General features: G+C 38.3%; 1 protein-coding gene across 1 annotated transcript in view; it reads left to right on the top strand.

The window, feature by feature from the left end:
* Window positions 1-576: 576 nt before the first annotated feature.
* Window positions 577-18,506, top strand: part of RICTOR (RPTOR independent companion of MTOR, complex 2) — an 84,466-nt gene continuing 66,536 nt past the window's right edge. Inside the window, exons 1-2 of the mRNA XM_014947595.1 lie at window positions 577-657; window positions 17,780-17,877. Of these exons, the coding sequence (XP_014803081.1) occupies window positions 624-657; window positions 17,780-17,877 (132 nt within the window). The 5' untranslated portion in view covers window positions 577-623. The remainder of the gene's footprint in view (window positions 658-17,779; window positions 17,878-18,506) is intronic.

An 18,506-nucleotide genomic window follows, 5' to 3' on the forward strand; every position in this document is an offset into this window, starting at 1 on the left:
GGGCTCGGCGGGTGGTGGGGGGAGGTGGGGAGGAGGGAGCGGGGTGCCGGTGCCCGGCGCCGGTGGGCTGCCCGGCGGCCTGTAGTGAGCGGAGCTGCCCGTAGGTGGAAGCCTCCTCTCGGCCCCCACCGTGCCGTGCTGCGGCGGGGCCACAGGGCTGGCCTGCCTCGGCCGGAGCTGAGGGGGGAGCCCCTGCGTGTGGGCAGAGCTGCCTCGGCCGCTCCTGGGCTCGTTTTCGGAGGAGGCCGCTGGGGCAGACGGGGCTGTTGGCAGCGTCCGGCCCTCAGCGGGGCCGCCCGCCCCTCCGGCCTGTCCGCCGGGACTGCCGCCGGCTGGGCTCGGCGGGTCGGGCCCTGCGCCTGAGGGGAGCACCGCGGCGATGGCGGCTCGTCCTGCCTCCCTCCCTCGTCGCCTGTCCCTGCCCGCTCTAGGCCGGCCTGGCCGCGGTGCTTGCCGTCAGCCTCTTGCCGTCCAGAAGGCAGTCGTCTCCCCCTCTGCTTGTTACACTGCTCCCGACGCCCTCCAGTGCTCTCAGATGTACGGGAACGATAAGAAGAAGGAAGAAGCAACAATAACACTAAGCAGTTTTGTCTTGGACAAATAGGAACTCGTTCCCTACCCAAATGTGTAGCTCTTCTTGCCTTAGTGAGGGCTCAGGTAAGGGTTAGACTCTCCCAAAGAGCTGGGTGAAACACAGAAAACAAACCGTCCCACTAAAAGCAATGATCTTCCCTGGGGCAGAAGATATTGGTCTGGGGGAGGGAATAAAGTTGGTGCTTGGAGTACAACTGTTCAGCCTTAGGAGATCTGGGACTGTTGCTGTCCTGAATAGATCCATTTTGTGAGAAAGTAGGCAGGGAGATGACAGAGTTGATGAGATGAAAGTGGACTGTGAAATATAAAGTACAAATATTAGCAGCATCAGGAAGGTTTTTGAGCTTTGTAAGAGTTTGTATCTACAACTCCACCTCTAAATCTTTCTTCCCCCAATGTGACCTGTGTTCAGAACTTTTTTATTAAACAGTTTTACAAACGGCTGAAGGTTATCTTGGCATATACATCTCATATTTACAAGTGTCTTTTAGTTCCTGGGAAAAATCCTCAGGTTTTTTTTTTTCATTTTAAAGAAACAGGCGTTTATGTCTGCTCCCACCCTGTCTCCAAATGGACATGATTGCTTTAGTGAAACACTGTCTTTAAAAATGAGACAAGTGAAACTTTTATTAACAAAATGTGGGACAAAGGCCTTAACAGTTCAAACACATGACACAATTATTACTGTAAGCAGTGTTATCTGTTCATGAAATTTACAGAATCAGGATTTTAATGAATGGGTTTAGTAACTTTTTTATGTTGTGTAACATACTGAAGTGTTTTGATGTGAAAGAACAATATACAAAATTTAAATGCTGGAGTGGTAATTTTTAGATGTGGTCTGTTTGAAATCTTTCACTCAAAGTTTGATAAGTGGCTTTCATGATGGTACTGGTTTTTGCCATGAGGTGTTTTCAGCCACATACTGATTCCATGAGACCTGTAGTAATAGCAGTATAACTACTGCATGTGTACTGTATTGTAAAAGAGACTCTCAGGTAAGATGCAGAACAAATTTTTAATGAAATGAAAAGTTGTTTTGTAGTCCTAGTTTAAAAAAAAAAAAAAAAAAAAAAAAAAAAAAAAAAAAAAAAAAAAAAAAAAAAAATCACTGTTGTGGTGGTCGCAGTTGATTAAGAAGCTGATTCAAATTTTGTTGTGAACCTCTCATCATAAAAGTGACGATGTTTTTTTGTGTCAGACAAACCACAGCTGACTGATCAGTAATCATATAGCTAGCCATGCTGGGTGTTTATTTCATTTTAAAGAGAAAACAAAAGTAAAAAGTTAAAAAGTCTCAGCAAGACATTAACCAAGCTAGATGATAACTTGATTTCCACACTGAACACAATGAATGTTTGTTTTTCCAGCTCTTACAATAGCTGTATAAGCAATTAGTTTAAATATTTTAAATTGTTATCCCAATTCTGTACTAATAATACGTTGTTTTGATTCACTGAGTTGAGCGCATCACAGCTTTCCAGGGGGCTTATATTTTCAGTAACTTCAAAGAATATTCTAGTTTTTTTGTTTCCCTGGGCAACTGAACTCTATGTTGATTAATGTGAAAAACCTGATTTGGGTAAAGTAGAGAATCACCATAAACAGTGCCTCAGCCATATGTTTCTAGTTACAGTGGCCTCTTTATTACAAACATCTGAAATTATATTGGTATTGCCTTGTTTTAAATAGGTTCTTATTAGTGATGGCTTGATGAACATGACTTAGCATAACAGTCAGACCTTCACTAGTCCATACCTGTGGATGGTATACTAAATACGCTCTTTCTGTGCAAGAGGCTAGTGCTGTTATTAAGTATTTCAGAACTAATAATAGATGAGGGGAGGGTGCTAGCCCTGTTTGTGCTGCTTTGCTCCTGCTTCTTCCTTGCTTTTTTGCAGTAAGTCTCGGGGGCTGCGGTGCTGCGTGTAGAGCTGGTGTGCTTTTCTCTGCTTGCTTTTGTTTGGTCTTTTCTCTGCTGCTGTAGTTTGAGAGTTGCCCATGTTTTTGCAGAAGTCACTACGTTGTTCTTTTTTGTATTTTTGTCATGGTTTTACTCTTTGGAGCTTCTTGGTGCTCTGTCTTTTTAAAAATGATATATAATAATGTTTATGAAAGACATATGATGGTGCATTTTAAGTGTGTGTGAGAGTGAGCTCTTATGTGCAGGATTAGCATGGTGAAAGATGATAAAGTCTGTAGTTTGCGGTTTCTGGGTTGTGGGGTTTTGTTTGTTTAGTTTTTTTTAAAACTTCTGGGCCACTCAGTCTGGCTGTACCCCATATTTTAAGAAGATTCAGGTAAATCTTTTGGGACAGTAATTTTCTTAAGAAAATCAGTTTGCTCAAATGATTATCAACTCGGGAAAAATTGTGCCCAGTACAAATATTGTTGGGCATAGTAAGAAAAAAGCCTGTGCAGATACAGGTTAAACTCATTGCTTTTGTCTGCTTAAGGTCATATATTGTGTCTTCCGATGATCATTAAATTGCAATTAATAATTTGGGTTCAGAGTACTCAAGTTTTGGCCTCGTGTTATATTACCTGCTCAGAATAGAACAGAAAAGGAGGACAGACTTGCCACCAGTGCAACTCCCATTGCAGTCATCTGGAAGGAGTTAGCAATGGGATGAGGCAGATTGGTTTAATTAGACTACTGAATCCAAGCCTGTAACTTCTTAAGGCCAGAAAGGACAACTGGAGTTACTGACCAGGTTAGTGCATTTTGTAGGAATTCTTGCATTGAGTCCTGTCATGGTTGTGTATGTAACCATGATACAAGTATTACATGCTTTTAGCATAAGTCATCTTAATTTCTGACTTTTTTACAGGTATTCCAAGCTGAATTATAGAAGCTTATATACCTCCCAAAGCTCTGGGCATTGTAAAAGGCTTGTGTAATCCACACTTGATTTGTTGCTGAGTTCTTTGCTCACTTCTGTAACTGAATTGCCTTATCCTGTTGGGTGACCAACACCTCTTACTTTCTTGGAGTTTCAGCTGTGGCCTTTGGGTTGTGAGGGCCAAAGTAGTTTAGAACTTGCCTAGTTGAGAGCTGTGTCTCGCAGTGCCTTATCTGTAGTCAGGCTCCTTTAAATGTCCTTCCCTCAAGGGATCCCTGGATTTTCTTGGATTGCTGTACCTCTGAGCCTGTGATGGCTGTTAGGAACAGAGCTTGTTCGCTTACTGAAGCTTTGGAGAGACACAGGGGTGCCAAGTGCTTATGGTCAGGTGCTGTTTGTGTCTGTATGTCTTCATTTCCTCCTTTTTGAGGGTAACAGTCTTCACTTTCTGATACTGTACTCATTAATTAACTGAAATGTACCTATCTCCAACATCAGTACTTTCATTTATTATTCATAAGCGTGCATTACGAGATACTACTTTGACTTAGCAGCTGTTCTTGTACAACCTATTCTCTCTGTCTCGTAAATGTTGAGACCTTTAGCTACAGTGTGAGACATATGAATAAAGTGTCTGAGAAAACTGGCTTCTTTTTTTCTCTCAGAGTGAGTTTCACAAAATTGGCCAGTGTTAACTGAAAAAAATACCCTTTTCCCTTTTTTTTTTTTGCCTCCATTGTCCATGATTTCCTTGTATTACATAAGTAAAAATAAAAGATAGAGAAGTTTCATTTAACTTTACAAGATCTGAATGGTATCGCTTTTCTTACTGTGCTTGCCTGACTTTAAACCATGTTGTATTTGATTCCATGTGCCCACATGGCAGATCATAATGCCTTGCATGCAGGGCAAAGCATCTCAGGATGCTATTTGCAGTTTACAGCCCACAAAAATGTCGGGCGTTTTTAAGTGGTATTTGCAGGATAGTCAAAGAAGGCTAGATGAATTTTGTTTCCAAATTCAGCTTGAGATTTGATGACCATGCTGTTTCCAGCTTCCTTCATCAGTATGGAAGAAGCAGGGAGAGACACTGTGCACCTGTCTGGTACTGAGAGCTTAAGTAGTGGGGGAGGGAAAAAAACAAAACCCTTTTGGAGTGTTTGCAGCAAGGCAGCAGGTAACCAGTGCAGAGGTGGTAGGTGGTGTATGCTTTCTTGGTGGCTCAAAGGCAGTTCTTCCACACTAATGGCAAGACTGTTAAGGAAAGCCTTTAAGTTCTTCTTTGTGTAGGTTTGCAATACGTGGTCTGGTTTAAAAATATGAAGTGGGGCTCCACCACACCGTAGAAACAGTATTTTAAATTTTAAAAATACCCAAATAAACAAAACGTGTGTGCACCTTTCACTCTTGCTTTGCACTATGCCGTCATTGTGATGGATAACTCTAGCAGGAAGCTTGTGTTAGAGCAATGGCATAGAGCAGTAGCTCGTTTTTTGCTCCCTTGCTTGTGAATCTGTAACAGAAGCCACGATAGGAGCAAAAGGTAGTTAGTAACATTTTTTTTCAGTTCTTCTGAGATATAAAGGGGCAACTTGAAAAACAGCTGGAGTGAGATCTTACATGTCTTACTGTCTGAGAAATTTTCTGCTGTGTTACTTTTGTATATTGGGGTTTTTATATAGCAAGACCAAAAGGGAAGTGATCAATGATGGTGGCCTGCTAACCTTTTGGTAAGTTTTAAAAGCAAGAAAGTTATAAATTATGAGTATAGTCACTCCAAAATTAAGGTGTATGCTTAGCTTTCCTATCTGCACTTGTGCTTTAGTTGACCGTTGTTTTGGAGTTGTGTAGTGCACTGACCTGGTTAGGAGAATAACACTTGTGTACCTTTGACTTTGCTTCCTATGGTATTACTGCTTTTACAATCTTAAGACTTCTCAGAATTACTAAAGTGGAGTGTGCTTACAGTATTTTCACTTTTCATTTCTTGAAAACAGGAACAATCTTTTTAATGCAGGAAATTTCTTAACAAAAGGCAACTCTAAAACTGTAGGACTTGCTTACCTAGCATTAAGGTATCTGTACGAGATGGGCACTACCATATTTTTCAAGATCTATGTTCATATGTGTCTTTAAAGTTTTTGTGTAGAGCACCTCTGAATTTCTTTTTATGGGTTAGTTCTTCATGTTTTTGCTGCTGTGGTTCAGATTGGTCAAGAAATGTCAGCACTTTTCTTCTAAAGGGCAGAGAATAAAATGACTGTTCTAATATCTTGTGGTTTCTATTTATATTTGGCAAAAGAGATTGTTCTCCGATTTGGATTGGTATAAATAGCTTCTTAGGTGTTTAAGCAATGCTGTGTTTCCACAACATTATAGTATTATGCTCTCCCCTCCTCATCATGTGAATTGTAAAAACTGTTGAAGTATCAAAATCTCTAGTTTCTGTCACCTTCATTCTAAACATACGAATGTTTTAGTCTTGGTCATAAATATTCTTTAGTTTTTTTCCTTCCCTCCACTCCACCCCACTTTGAGATTAATGCACGGCTTAGTGTAAGGATTTCTTTTTTTTTGTGCCAGAGCACACCCCTCATCATAATTACAGTAAGTAAAGAAGTTATGTCAACGATAGCCTTTCCAGAAAGAACCGCATCACTTATTTGCCCAATCTCATGATGTTCATGCGTAATTTACCCATTACCTAGCAATCTCAGGAGTTTTCCCCTAAGAACATAGAAGAGATGCTCAACATCAGGTAGAGTTTTTCTCTTTAAAGTGGGAAAGTCAGTGGCAGTGGAAAAACTGCTGTTTTCCGACTGGTTATATCCGTACAAACCCAAACAGTGCAGAAAAGAATGGTGTTCCAGAGGGTTACAGAATGGCTTGAGAATTTGGGTTGAAGTGATGGCTGACTAGATTGGGGGAATGTACTGAAACATCAGATAAGCATTTTATCTTTCATACTAATTGAGACTCTTGCCTGAAACTTAAAAAAAAAATAAAATTACAGGAGTCATCTACCTTAAAACCAGTAAGCTTCTTACGATTAAGACATAAGCATGTGACTTGAGACTTTCATAACAACATAAAAGATTAGATAAAAGAAGAGGTTTGCTGTTCATCGGAAGTGTTTTTAACTGCACGTGGGTAGGCAGATGCTTATAATGTAGAGCAGGTGAATTTACACGCTGAGCAGCACTCCTGTCATGGCTTCTCATACAGAAGGGAAGGTGCCATCATACTGCTACACAAGTGATGGCTGATATTTGACCAGTTGTTTTATCTGGAGCACTCGTAACTTTCACAGTAAAGTGTATTTTGCTTTATTCTACTTTAAATATCTTTAGTATTAATATATTTATGTATACTGCACAAATGATTTTTTTTCATTTGCCAGCCATCTCTTGTGGTGATGCAAAATTTAGGTAGAAGGCATCAGGAAAAAAGTAAGAGTTAGAAAAACTTCAGAGCATGATGAGTGAAGAGTGTATTCTTCAAATTCTTGCATCTGGTGAAAGAGGATTAATGCTGGTAAAGATGCGCAAGTGAGAAAGTGGATTTAAAAACCCAGCAAAAAACCCAATTAAAAAAAGAACTCACAAAAAACCCCCAAATACCAAAAAAATCTACTTATAGTTGTGTTTTCTTAGTTATGTGACTGAATTTTACTGTTACCACATACCTGAAAGCCCTGTAGGACACATGTTCTTATGTTTCTGTTATATTCATCAGAATATAGTAAGTTACATCTCAGCAGTGGCCTGAATAGGTTCTGGTAGCTAAATATTGTGAGGAAGTCTCTTCTCCCAAATTCTACCTGAACAGCAATATCCTTGGAATCAACATTGTTCATTAACAAATTAGTCTGAGTGATAGAGCCTTTATGAAAATTTCCTTAAAAGTTTCTAAATTTACTGAATTTGGTTCTTCACTATTTAGACTTCCCTAAGCTCGTTTTATTTCACATGCTACTTATTGTTATGGCTTTAGCTACATCTCACCATTTATTCGGGCCCCTGAAACATTTCAGAACGTTATCTTTTTAATTTTTTGTATTTATTTTGTAGAAATTAAATATGCTCAATTTCCTGATACGTAAAATGACAAGCACAAAGATTTTAAACTCACTTTCTGTTGAAAAGGTGGGTAGCTAACAAAATTTCATGTTATTTCAGTAGTACTTTGAGTAGCTTTGTGTGTTTAAGACCAAAAGGATGGCAAAATGGTATGGATGAGGTAGGACAGTTACTCACCCATGTTTGAAATGGCTACTATCAGCACTTCTTAGGTTAAAATGAAAGAGGTACATCTCCATACCCCATTTGCATAGATTTTATTCGTTGTGAAATGAACTATGGCTGTTGATTTCAGACTACAGAATGATTAGTAGAAGGTACATGTGCATAGAGGTTAGGTATTTAAAGCAAAACAGTATGGCCTTGATTTATGGAAAAATATATAATAATTAGAGTAACAAAGAATAATCTCATTAATCTCTTCACTTAAAGATGTATGGTGAACAATACAGGGCTTTTGTTTGTTTTTTTTCAGCTGCATAAAAGATTGGTTTCCTGTTTGGAGCGTACACAGACTATAAATAAAAATACATATGTATTTTTAGAAATAATTACTGCATAAAAATAGAGGACTATCAAGAACAGTCGTTGCCTGAAATTGACTGTTTTTTGGTTTTGTTTTTTTTTAAAGTGATTATATCTTTTTCCTTTGTTGCCTCCTGAATATCAGTGAAGTCAGAACGCAGCTTTTGCAACCTGCTATCTACAGAATTTAGAATGTGTTCATGGAAACCATATGTGAATCTCATGAGTAGACTTACTGGGATTTTTTTTTCATAAAATGCAAAAAATGAAATGGAAAAAATATTGCTGTTTTCATCAATGTAGTGTTTCCAGCTCATTTTTTTAGGGTAGCCTATTAATTAACTGGGATAGATTTTTCTAAGTTTAAATTGACCAACAAATCAGGTGTCTTCTGTGTTTAAAGAGTTATACTTGGAACTTGTGAAATTCATAAACATGATGCTTCCTGTCCCTTCTCTGAAAATGACCTTTTAATGAGAAAAAGTCCTGAACGGTCACAGCTGCAGATGAATGAGACCTGTCCTGGCCCTGGTATGAGAGTATAGGCTTCCCAAGCATCATCACTCCGTGTGATATTTTGAAATGTTCTGGTTATAGCATTTTAAGAGGAGTAGTTGTCACCTCACACATTTGCCACAGTTTAAAGGTTTCCTGCTGCAATTCATGCTGTTTGCGAATTACTTGTGGTTTCTAGTTGTGTACCTTTATTAATGTTTGAATTTGAAGATGATACTACGTTGCTCTTTCTATGGCTTGCCAGATTGCCCTTCATGTCTGCATCAGCAAACTGGATGATGCTACTTCTGCTAATGTTGCTAGCCTTTTTCTCCTTACATGACACCCTGTGTTTCTGGGGACGGTGGCTACCTCCTGGCTGCTTGGAGGTTATCAGCGAGGGCCATTTAACTGGACAACACTTAGGTTTTTGTGTTATTGAACAAATTATAAAACGATGCAGAGAAGAGTCATAATTGGGAAAATGTTCTTAGATATGGTCATATTTCTCCCTTTCATGGATTTTCTCCTAATGTCAGCGATATTGTTATTAACTTGCTTGTCAGCTTGATAATGTTCAGAGAAATACATGATCAGAATTCTTTTGAAAGAAGATTTGCCTGATACGCTCACCAAACAGTAGTTGCATGATGTGAAGCAGTCACAGTATATCTTTTGTTATAGCGACAAAAAATTATGATTGTTCTGAATTATTTTTTTCTAGAATTGGTGGCAGGAAAGAAGAAAATGGGTTGGAGGAATTGAAGATAATTTTCTAAACCATTATGATAAACTTATATTCACTATTCAAATTCATAGTGATTGTTTTGGAAAGTATTAATTTCATTTCTGTACCAATGTAATGAATGTTGTGAATTTGGGAAAGGTTTATCCTCCAGCCTTTTTATTGGCTTTTGAGCATAAGAACAGCTATACTGGGTCACTCCAGCCTTCTGAGTCCTGTCTTTGACAGTAGCTGATAATTGATTCAGAGGAGAGAGTAGAATGACAGGGCAGACAAATGCGTAGTCATGCTGCTATGGAGCGTTCCCCAGCCTCCAGCATTTTGTGCCTCCATTTGTGTTCTTTTTGTCTCCTTTTTGCTTTTAAGCATCTAAACTTTTGAAAGCTTCAGAGCAAGTTCTTCTAGAGCTTAAGTGTGTATCCTAGAATAATTTGTATTTCTTTTTTACTATGAAAATGAGAGAAAATTTGTTAGGAGACTAATCTCAGCTTGGTTTTAGTCATCATAGTGTGAAGTAGTTTTAGTTGTGTATCTAATGCTGTTGGATGGCAGGGTGTGGGAAATAAGTATGTAATGCACAGAAACTGTATGTACCAAGAATGATTGCTAAGATTCTTGGTGCTAATATCATGTCTTCCTGAGAGTTGAGGACCAAATGTAAATCTAAATGGAGGACTAAATCAAATATTTTTTTTCTTTCTGAGTAGGCAAGTTATTTAAAGAACGGGAGTTTTTTAAATCTGCCTTGGTACCCTATGTTGTCCTAATTTTAATACTATTTTCATAATTGGTCTTTGAGGAAACTCAGGCAGGACAGTTTTTTGTGTGCTGCTGTAAAGCATTTAAAGAATAGTTTGTTTATCTGTATGTAATTAATTTTCAAATCAGCATTGTAGCTATCCTTTGGAATGATCTCTCAGTTTTCTTTCTGCATTCAAAGTTTAAAGGTGTTTTAAGTTTGTCTCTAGTCATCTGAAATAAATTATGTGGCCAGTCATCAGCTTTGTTCTGGGCTTCTGTTTAAGTAGTAATACTGTAGCATCAGTTGCTAGAAAAGCTGTTTAATAACTTTCATCTAGAAAGCCTGTTTTTCAGGATTTTTAGCAGTAACGCAGTGCTGTCTATAAATTTGGCATGTAAGATCACATTCTGGGGATAATTAACATAATGCAGAATATCTTTTCTACACATGTAATTTCAATGTCTTGGTTAGAAATAACATTAGAAGACAATAATTTTGGACTTTTTGAACTGTTGTCACTGCTTCAAGGTGACTGCAACACCAGAGTGTGTGTTTCCTGCCGTGTTCATCCATACTTAGGAATATTTTAAAAAAAAATCCTTTTACAGTATTTTATGCACATCTGCAAAAGAAATCTATACAGTCACAGTAGGCATTTAAAATTAACTTTCCTGTTTGCTTACAGAAGGGCATATGTACAAGTGTAGATGTTACAGAGCTAAAACATGAAAGATTAGACTCTTAAGTGTAATCCTGATACAGGACTTGTTATGTGAGGTCCTAGTGATTCCTGGATGCTACCTTGGATATGCTGTCTTTTTCACTGCTTTCTAGTTAATAGACATTCTTGTAAATGCAAAGGTTAATTTCTACCTGATTGATGTAGGAAAAAGAATAGTTCTTTTACTTTCTTTGCCGACTGCTATGAAGGAGGTGTGCTTTTTTCTGTATTACTGGGCCACTCTCATCTATTCATTAATAGCTTTCTTAAGCAGCAAGAGTAATCTGAGTTCTTCGCTCTTATTTTCTTTCTTTTTTTATGAAGATGAGTTACTGGAACTTCTCTGTTGTCATATTCAAAATAAAGTGCTACACGTATCATTCACCTGTGAAAGTTAGGAGAATCAAACTAAATAAATCTCTAGGTACATTCTGCAGAAATCACTTGTTCTTTTTAAGGGGAAGTTCTCAGTTGCCAAGATTTGTTATACATCATGTTTTATAATCTAAAACTTATTATTTGGAGAATTATTTGGCAAAACTTTGGCGTTGCACTATACCAGCACAAAGTATTTTGCACTTTACTGATTCAGGTGTGATAATAGAATTTTAACAGTGGTCACAGAGGATGTCTGTCTGGCTTCATATTTGGTATATTTTCTAACACAACAGTAACTACCTAAACTTGATACAACAGGCAAACAATTCTTTCTATGTTACTACCTTATAAATTGAGACATACCTTCAGTCTAAGCATATGTTACTATGTTTTTGAAAATCGTATACTTAATGTAAACTGCTACTGCATTCGTGTTTTTTAATCTGGGAAAGTGGAGTTGATGTGTCAATACAAATAATTCAGGAGTGATCTCCGTGTCATGCAGTTTGGTTTTTTTAAATGTAGTTTTCTCTTCTTCCATTGTTCTCAGAACCTGGTTGTTTTTCTTCTGTGCAGTTTCCATGTGTTGAATTAGATGTAGATTAAGAATATGACATTACATAATTGTCCTGATTTTTATTTTTTTTCTTCAGTAAGCTGGTAATGACAGGATATGCCTTCTCATTGGTGGTTCATTTCATTGTTAAAGGTGTTGATAAAAAGTGTTTTAGAAGGCTGATTACCTGTCATCTAGGCTTACATAGACACCTTTAAGTACTGATTTCTAATGTTTCATTCTTTTAATAACTCATGACTATTTCATTGGAAAAGGAGAACAGTACATTAATGTTTCTAGTTGGTGTGTGTTTCACTCAACTTCCTTTGTTTTGGCAGCATGTAATTGAACAAGCTGCTAAGCAGCTTTGCAATATGCAGTGGCGTAGTACTTACTTTAAAAGCCTCTAAGAAATGTAGAGATCTGGAGTAAGTTCATCAGGATCATACATTTATATTGTGAATCTTTTCTTCTATAAGAGGAAGGTATCTCGTGTGTTCTTAGTCAATGATGAAATGCTTAACTGTAGTGAAGTACAACTTCCTTCTTTCAGAGAAGCCTTTGGGCATATTTAGACTTGTATTTGACTTTTTGGCACTCTGATGCTAGTAGGTGTGATAGCAGCTGCTAGTGCAGTCTCTCACTTGAGACTTTACTGACTTTACCTACATTGGCTACTGTGCACAGCTGCTGTCCTGTCATCTACCAAGTGATACATATAAAATATACACTCCTCAGTTTAACTCACTATGCCTGACTTCAGAGTTACTGAATTATTTGTGTGCTGAAGCCTACTATTCTTTTTGTTTGTTTTTTATTCACATGTATATAACAGACTACCAAACTGTTATGCTGCTAGTGTACTGAATGTAGCCAAACAATGCTGCCAAATCTGCCAGGGGAAAGGAGTTGTCACTTGTGCTAATATAGCAATTGCTGGTCCTGTGTCATCCCTGCATTAGGCGGAGCGCTAGCTGTTTTGTGTAGCTGGAGCTCTCTGGTGTTCTTTTTCTCTGGAGAATGGGATCTGTCGGAATGCATCATGATTCTCACTGGGGAAAAACAATGTCACAGTCCTGAAGGGGTGAAAAAAATGAGTCAAGCCCTAAAAGGTCATCAGAGTTTAAAAACAAACAACAGCACAATTTTGAAGATTTTTAATATACACGCATCTATGAATTACGTAGCATAGAGAATCACAGAGTTCTTGAAGCTAGGGTTTTAAACATACCAATTTCACTCTGTGCTAAAGATTGCTATTATATTTACTGGGTATTATTCAGTGTAACAGTGGTGGGTGAGAAACTGTGTTTAGTGTAACAGAAGTACTCAGAACAAAGATATCTGCTACTTCAAAGTTCTTGCTGTCCAGAAAAAGAAGACAGATAACAGAAAATGAGACGGTAGTTTAGCAAGCTAAACTGTTGTTGCAGAGCATAGGTATGCTGGCTTGAAATTTTTCTATATATCAACAAATTTTTAGATGAGATGTGAGGCAAAGTGGCTTTGTGTATATTAATTGGGACAATTTGCCAAGTGTAAAAGAGCAAGTAAAAAAACCCAAAAAACAAGTTAGTTTGACTTTTTTCTAATGAGTCTCTTCCAGAAAGGGTACGTCCTGCTTTCACCACCCTACCTGAGAATGGATCAGTGGCACAGTCACTTCTGCATGGGTTTTTGTAGCCGTTTAGGATTAGTTTGACTTGGTAACTCAGCAGAAAACTGACATAGCCAAAAGAATGGAAAGTATTCTGCTCATTTAGCAGAATTTTTTTAATGTGAAGTCAATGGATACTTGAGTAGTGTAAAGGATAGGGTGCGTCATATAGTGGGACAGGGTAGAGGGAAGAAAAGTAAGGGAAGGGGTTGTGCATTTTTTGGCAGAAGAAAGCTGTAAGATCAGCTCAGTCATTTTGCACAACTCCACCCTCAGAAGCTCCATGGGAAAGAATGTGAAGATATTTGGTTGTCATTATGGGCCAGCTCAAGATGACTCAGCATCTCAGTAGTGAATGAGGTAAGTCAGGACAGAAAGACTCTTGAGGGTCTTTGAATTAAAACAAGTAGCTTTTCTTCTTTGTCTTTTTTTTTTAATTATTATTATTATTAGAAAAGCAAGGACTTCTGAAAAGCTAAATAGTAAGGGTTAATTGGTTAAGAAATATCTGCAGAAGTGGTCTGAACCATTTCTTAAAAGGAAAAAAAACACCAACATGAGCTGTTAAGCTTGAAAATGAAATGTTAAGGCCATAATATTTCTTTTGGGAGATGACTCGCTGATCTTCTGCCTTGTTTTTCAACTTCTGCAATAGACTATGTCCTTCAATGGTGTTGCATGAGATTTTGAGACAGGAGGATATGCAGTGCTGGATCTCATCTTTGATTACAGGGCAGCCGCATGGCTTAGTTGGTAGAAACCAGGATGTGTAAGTTACACTTGAGTAACTAAGTACATTTTCTACTTCTTTGAAATATACCATGCATTTCTGGAACAAAAAAAACCAGGATAGCCAGTCTTAACAAAAGAATTGTAACATATTAACTTAAAGTAAACTTTGCTGGAAGAGATTTTTTGCAACAAGGTTCTTCTGAAGTTTAAAACAAGACTTGAACTGACAAAGCTTCACCAAAAAGGCTTCTGTAATCTTAGCTCTTTCTGAGGTATTATGTGATTAGAGGGTATTTATTTCTTTATTGTCTTGGTTTTTCTACAGGTGTAGTGTTGTTGATGTAATCAAAGTGTGAGCCAGCTGACTTGCTGTATTCATATTATGAATTCAATAGTGGAAATGTCTGCTGTGTTCCCAGTTTTCTCACAGCACTGTAGATCTTGGAGTCCCCACTTTGCTTCAAATTAGTTATCTGCTGGTAAAGCTTCTGGGAAATACCTGCATGGTCTGCTAAGCACAGCAAAGATGGTTTTCCTCTGTCTAGAAATGAGAGGTTTTCTCAGCAGAAACAAGACAATGTGAAGAGAAGGTGCTATAGCTGCAGTTTTTCAAACACATAGAGAGTAAAATGCATTTAGTGTTCATCTTAATTCGGCAGCCTTATTATAAATGTCTACCATTGCTACAGAATTGTTGATGTGGGAAGTGGTAGCATCATGTCCTGGTTTCTTCGCATCCAAATTGGCTGCCTTTCTATACACCATGCCTCGCTCGCATCTGAGTTAGTGCAGACTTGATCAGGTAGCTGCATAGAAGCATTCATTGCCGGTTACGTACAAGAGGTTTTCTGGGCTAGTCTCATCATCTTTCCTGTCCATGTAGTGATCTCAGTTTCAGTAGACATTTACCTTGAGGATGTAGCCATCTGCACTTTCAAAATTAAAACTTACAAACGTTTCCAGTCCTTTTGGAAAGTTACTGTTGCTGCTTGTTCCTCAGGGAATTGGAAGTGGAACATTCTGGAGAGCTATAAGACTGCTCACCTGGGATCTTTCTTGTGGCATAATGAGGTCCAAAAGCTGGGTGAGCCAGGGAAGTGCCTATCCATTATCCAGGGCAGGCCAAAGAATACAAATCAGCCAAACTGTGTATTCAGAGAAACAAAATTATGAGGAATTTCTTCAACGGTTTTGCTTGAAATGAGGGGCTATGATGTAAACTATTTGTAGTGCCATAACTATCCCAACCTGTTTGTCTTCTGTGTTTCTCTTGTTTCTATGGATTCTATTGCAAACCTCTCAAACTGAGTTAAGCCCTGGAGAAGTAAACTATGCAGAGGAATCATAAACTTGATGTGGATCTAATAAGAATATTACTGTCTCTAATTTCTGTGATCATATCCAAGGTATTTTTTTTCTTTGGCTGTGTTGAGGGGGGTTCAAAGAGATGCATGCATATGTTCCAGTTTAAATTTAAAGTTACTGGATGTTTGGTTTCACTGCACATGTTGTTCTGCAGTGCAAGGTAGCCCTGTCTGTACTTGCGGCTCTGTATCAGACAGCTGGCTTTACTTACTGCTGTGACTTAGGTTTGTGGAAAAGAATATTTCACGTCAAGCTGGTCATGATTGAGATCAACGCCCACATTTAGGAGCCTGATGTGTCTTCCCAAAATTTCACTGATCCTTTGTCTGAAAAAAATGACAATTATATGGCATGGCAGTAGCATGCCTGTATATGTGCTAATGTTTCATTATAAGCAGTGTAATCAATACAATTGATTCACAGTCTTGAGTAGGCACCTTGCAGCTAGCCAGGTTAATTGTTTTCAACTTCATTGGCTGATAGGCGAGATCTCCATTGACTACAGTGGGCTTACAGGTTTACACACCTTAATTCAGGTACCTACCTGTAGGTGTCTTAATCTTTAAATACTGTCTTTTATTCCTGATGGTAATGCACGTACAGGGTCTTGTACGTGTATCCAAATACGTTCTGGATATATCCTGATGAGATTGCTAGTTATGTTTGCTTCTTCAAACTTGTTGCTTTTTTAAGTTTTTAAAATACAGAAGGTCATAAAAAAAACTCTGCTTGGTTTGTAGAGAAGTGAAGTAGTGAAGAAGGTGCTTTCTTTACATCTCTGACACTTTTGACTTTCCGTTGTATAACAAAAACTGTACAAATATCCTTTCAGGATGAACAGGGAAGTAAAATACTCTGTGTGTACGCCGCAAATTCAGCAGTAGCTGTTCATACCATAGTATGAACAGCAAAGTCTCTTTTACTGAAGTTATAGGGGGCACCCCACACAAAAACGTGCTCTTTGCTGCCTTCCAGATATCTGGTCTTTGGACTCTTAAGGCTTTTTCTAAATATTTTGTTTTATGGCATGAAGTTTTTTCTTTTTTGGTAATGTAATACTTTTTAACCATTCACATCTCAAGCATAGTGTTAGTCTTTCATTTATTTCAAACTACAATGCCGTTAATAGTATTGTTGTAGTTCCTACTACACAGTGTCTAATCCAAGACAGCATGACAATCCTACAGTCCAGCATCTCCCTTTGAAAACTGTCCTGCCACAGCACCACCACCACATACAGAGCTTACTCCAGTTTCTGCTACAGGAACTCTGTAGCTCTCTGTGCCCAGCCCAACCGGGTGCTGCTTGTCCCACTCTGCCTCAACTACCAAACTCATTTTCAAAAGCAGGGCAATGTTGTCTGTTCTCACCACGTTTGGTAGTCCTTTTCCATTTCCCAGCAGAGTGCTGGGTCGTCAAGTGGTGTCTGAATCTTGATTTGTGGATCTTAGGGTTTGAGGGTTTTCTGGATATTAGGAAAAATTTTTTCACTGAAAGGGTTATCAGGCATTGGAATGGGCTGCCCAGGGAGGTGGTTGAAGCACCATCCCTGGAGGTGTTCAAAAGACAGGTTGATGTAGTGCTGGGAGGTATGGTTTAGTGATGGTGATGCTTCTTGTTTGTTGTGCGGGTGTCTATTTTTGTCAGTTAGGTTGACGGTTGGACAAGATGATCTTTAAGGTCCCTTCCAACCTAGAAGATTCTGTGATTCTGAGTGGTTTTTTTTGTTGTTGGGATGGTGGACCTTTAGAGGGACTAGGAACATCTCTTTTCCTCCTATTTACCTTGTAGTTCACTGCTCATGTCACTGGAAAGTCCGAGCCCTCTCAAGTTTCAGATGATTGTAGATGGAGGGTAATATAGCGAGCAGGAAATAGTCCCATTTTCCCAAAATCCCACCAGTCCTTTGTCTGGAGGGAAAAAAGAAATCATATGTAGTGGCAGTAACGTGCTAGCTTTTTTTATTCTGTCTTTAATTTTACTTCTTGTCTTTAAATTACAAGGTTATTAAAGAAAAAGTTGTTCAGTTACTTGATGTAGGACTGGAGTTTCATATGCTAAATGGATTTCTTTGTCAGTTGTAAATCCAAGGTACTGATTAAAATCTGTTTTAAAATAGGAGTCTCTGTCCTCCATGGGTTTCACATTTATTCTAAATTTGGGTATGCCTTATTGTGGTTCTAAGCATAAATCAAACTGATGCTTCTTGAGATAAAAATTATCTACACCCTTAATTAAGACTAGGACAGTACCTGTTATATTTGGGAAACTGCATGTTGAATGCATGTTTAGATTTTTTTATTATTGTTTTCAACTGTATCTGCTAATAACCTGTTTTCTTTTGCAGAACCCGCTGATAATATGAGAGAGATTCTCCAAAATGTGGCCAAATTACAAGGCGTTTCAAATATGAGAAAATTAGGTCACTTGAATAATTTTACTAAGGTAAGAGCTCAAATGGTGTCATAGAACAAGTGATCATATAGGCAAAATGTATCTACTGTATCACACATAGGCAGGGAGATCCATGAAACAGCTTAATATCATGGAACAGTACTTGAAATCTAAATACTATGGAAGAGGAAAGGATCAATTAAGGACAAGGAAATACGTAAATGCAATGTCATGCTGAAGTTTGTCTACCTGTCTTACTGGCCGAATTCTTGTAGTATTTTAGTGCTTAGAAGCTTGAAATATCTCCCAGTTAATGGGTTAAGTTGCACAGGTAGAGATGAAGAGATTTTTGCTCCACAGAATTGAATCAAAAATGTGAAGTGCCAGGCTCTCTGGATGTAAACTTTCTAAGTATAATGAGGGGGAACGCCCTATCAGTGAGCATGATACACAGTGGTTTGGACACTAATAGAATAGAATATCAACCATCAACTTTCACTGTAGCTTTCATAGGGAAAAAGATTTAAGGGGACAATTTCTAGAAGTGGTCTGTATTGGTGATTTTTGTGGTGCTTTTTCCAAGTACACACTTCCAAATCATGAGAATGTTACAGATACTTTGCCTGAAAGTCTGATGGGTATGTTGGAAGCTGTCATTGTGAACTGGCAGGAAGCAAAAA

This window comes from Calidris pugnax, unplaced genomic scaffold (genome assembly GCF_001431845.1).
Source record: "Calidris pugnax isolate Ruff unplaced genomic scaffold, ASM143184v1 scaffold156, whole genome shotgun sequence".
Classification (NCBI taxonomy): domain Eukaryota; kingdom Metazoa; phylum Chordata; class Aves; order Charadriiformes; family Scolopacidae; genus Calidris; species Calidris pugnax.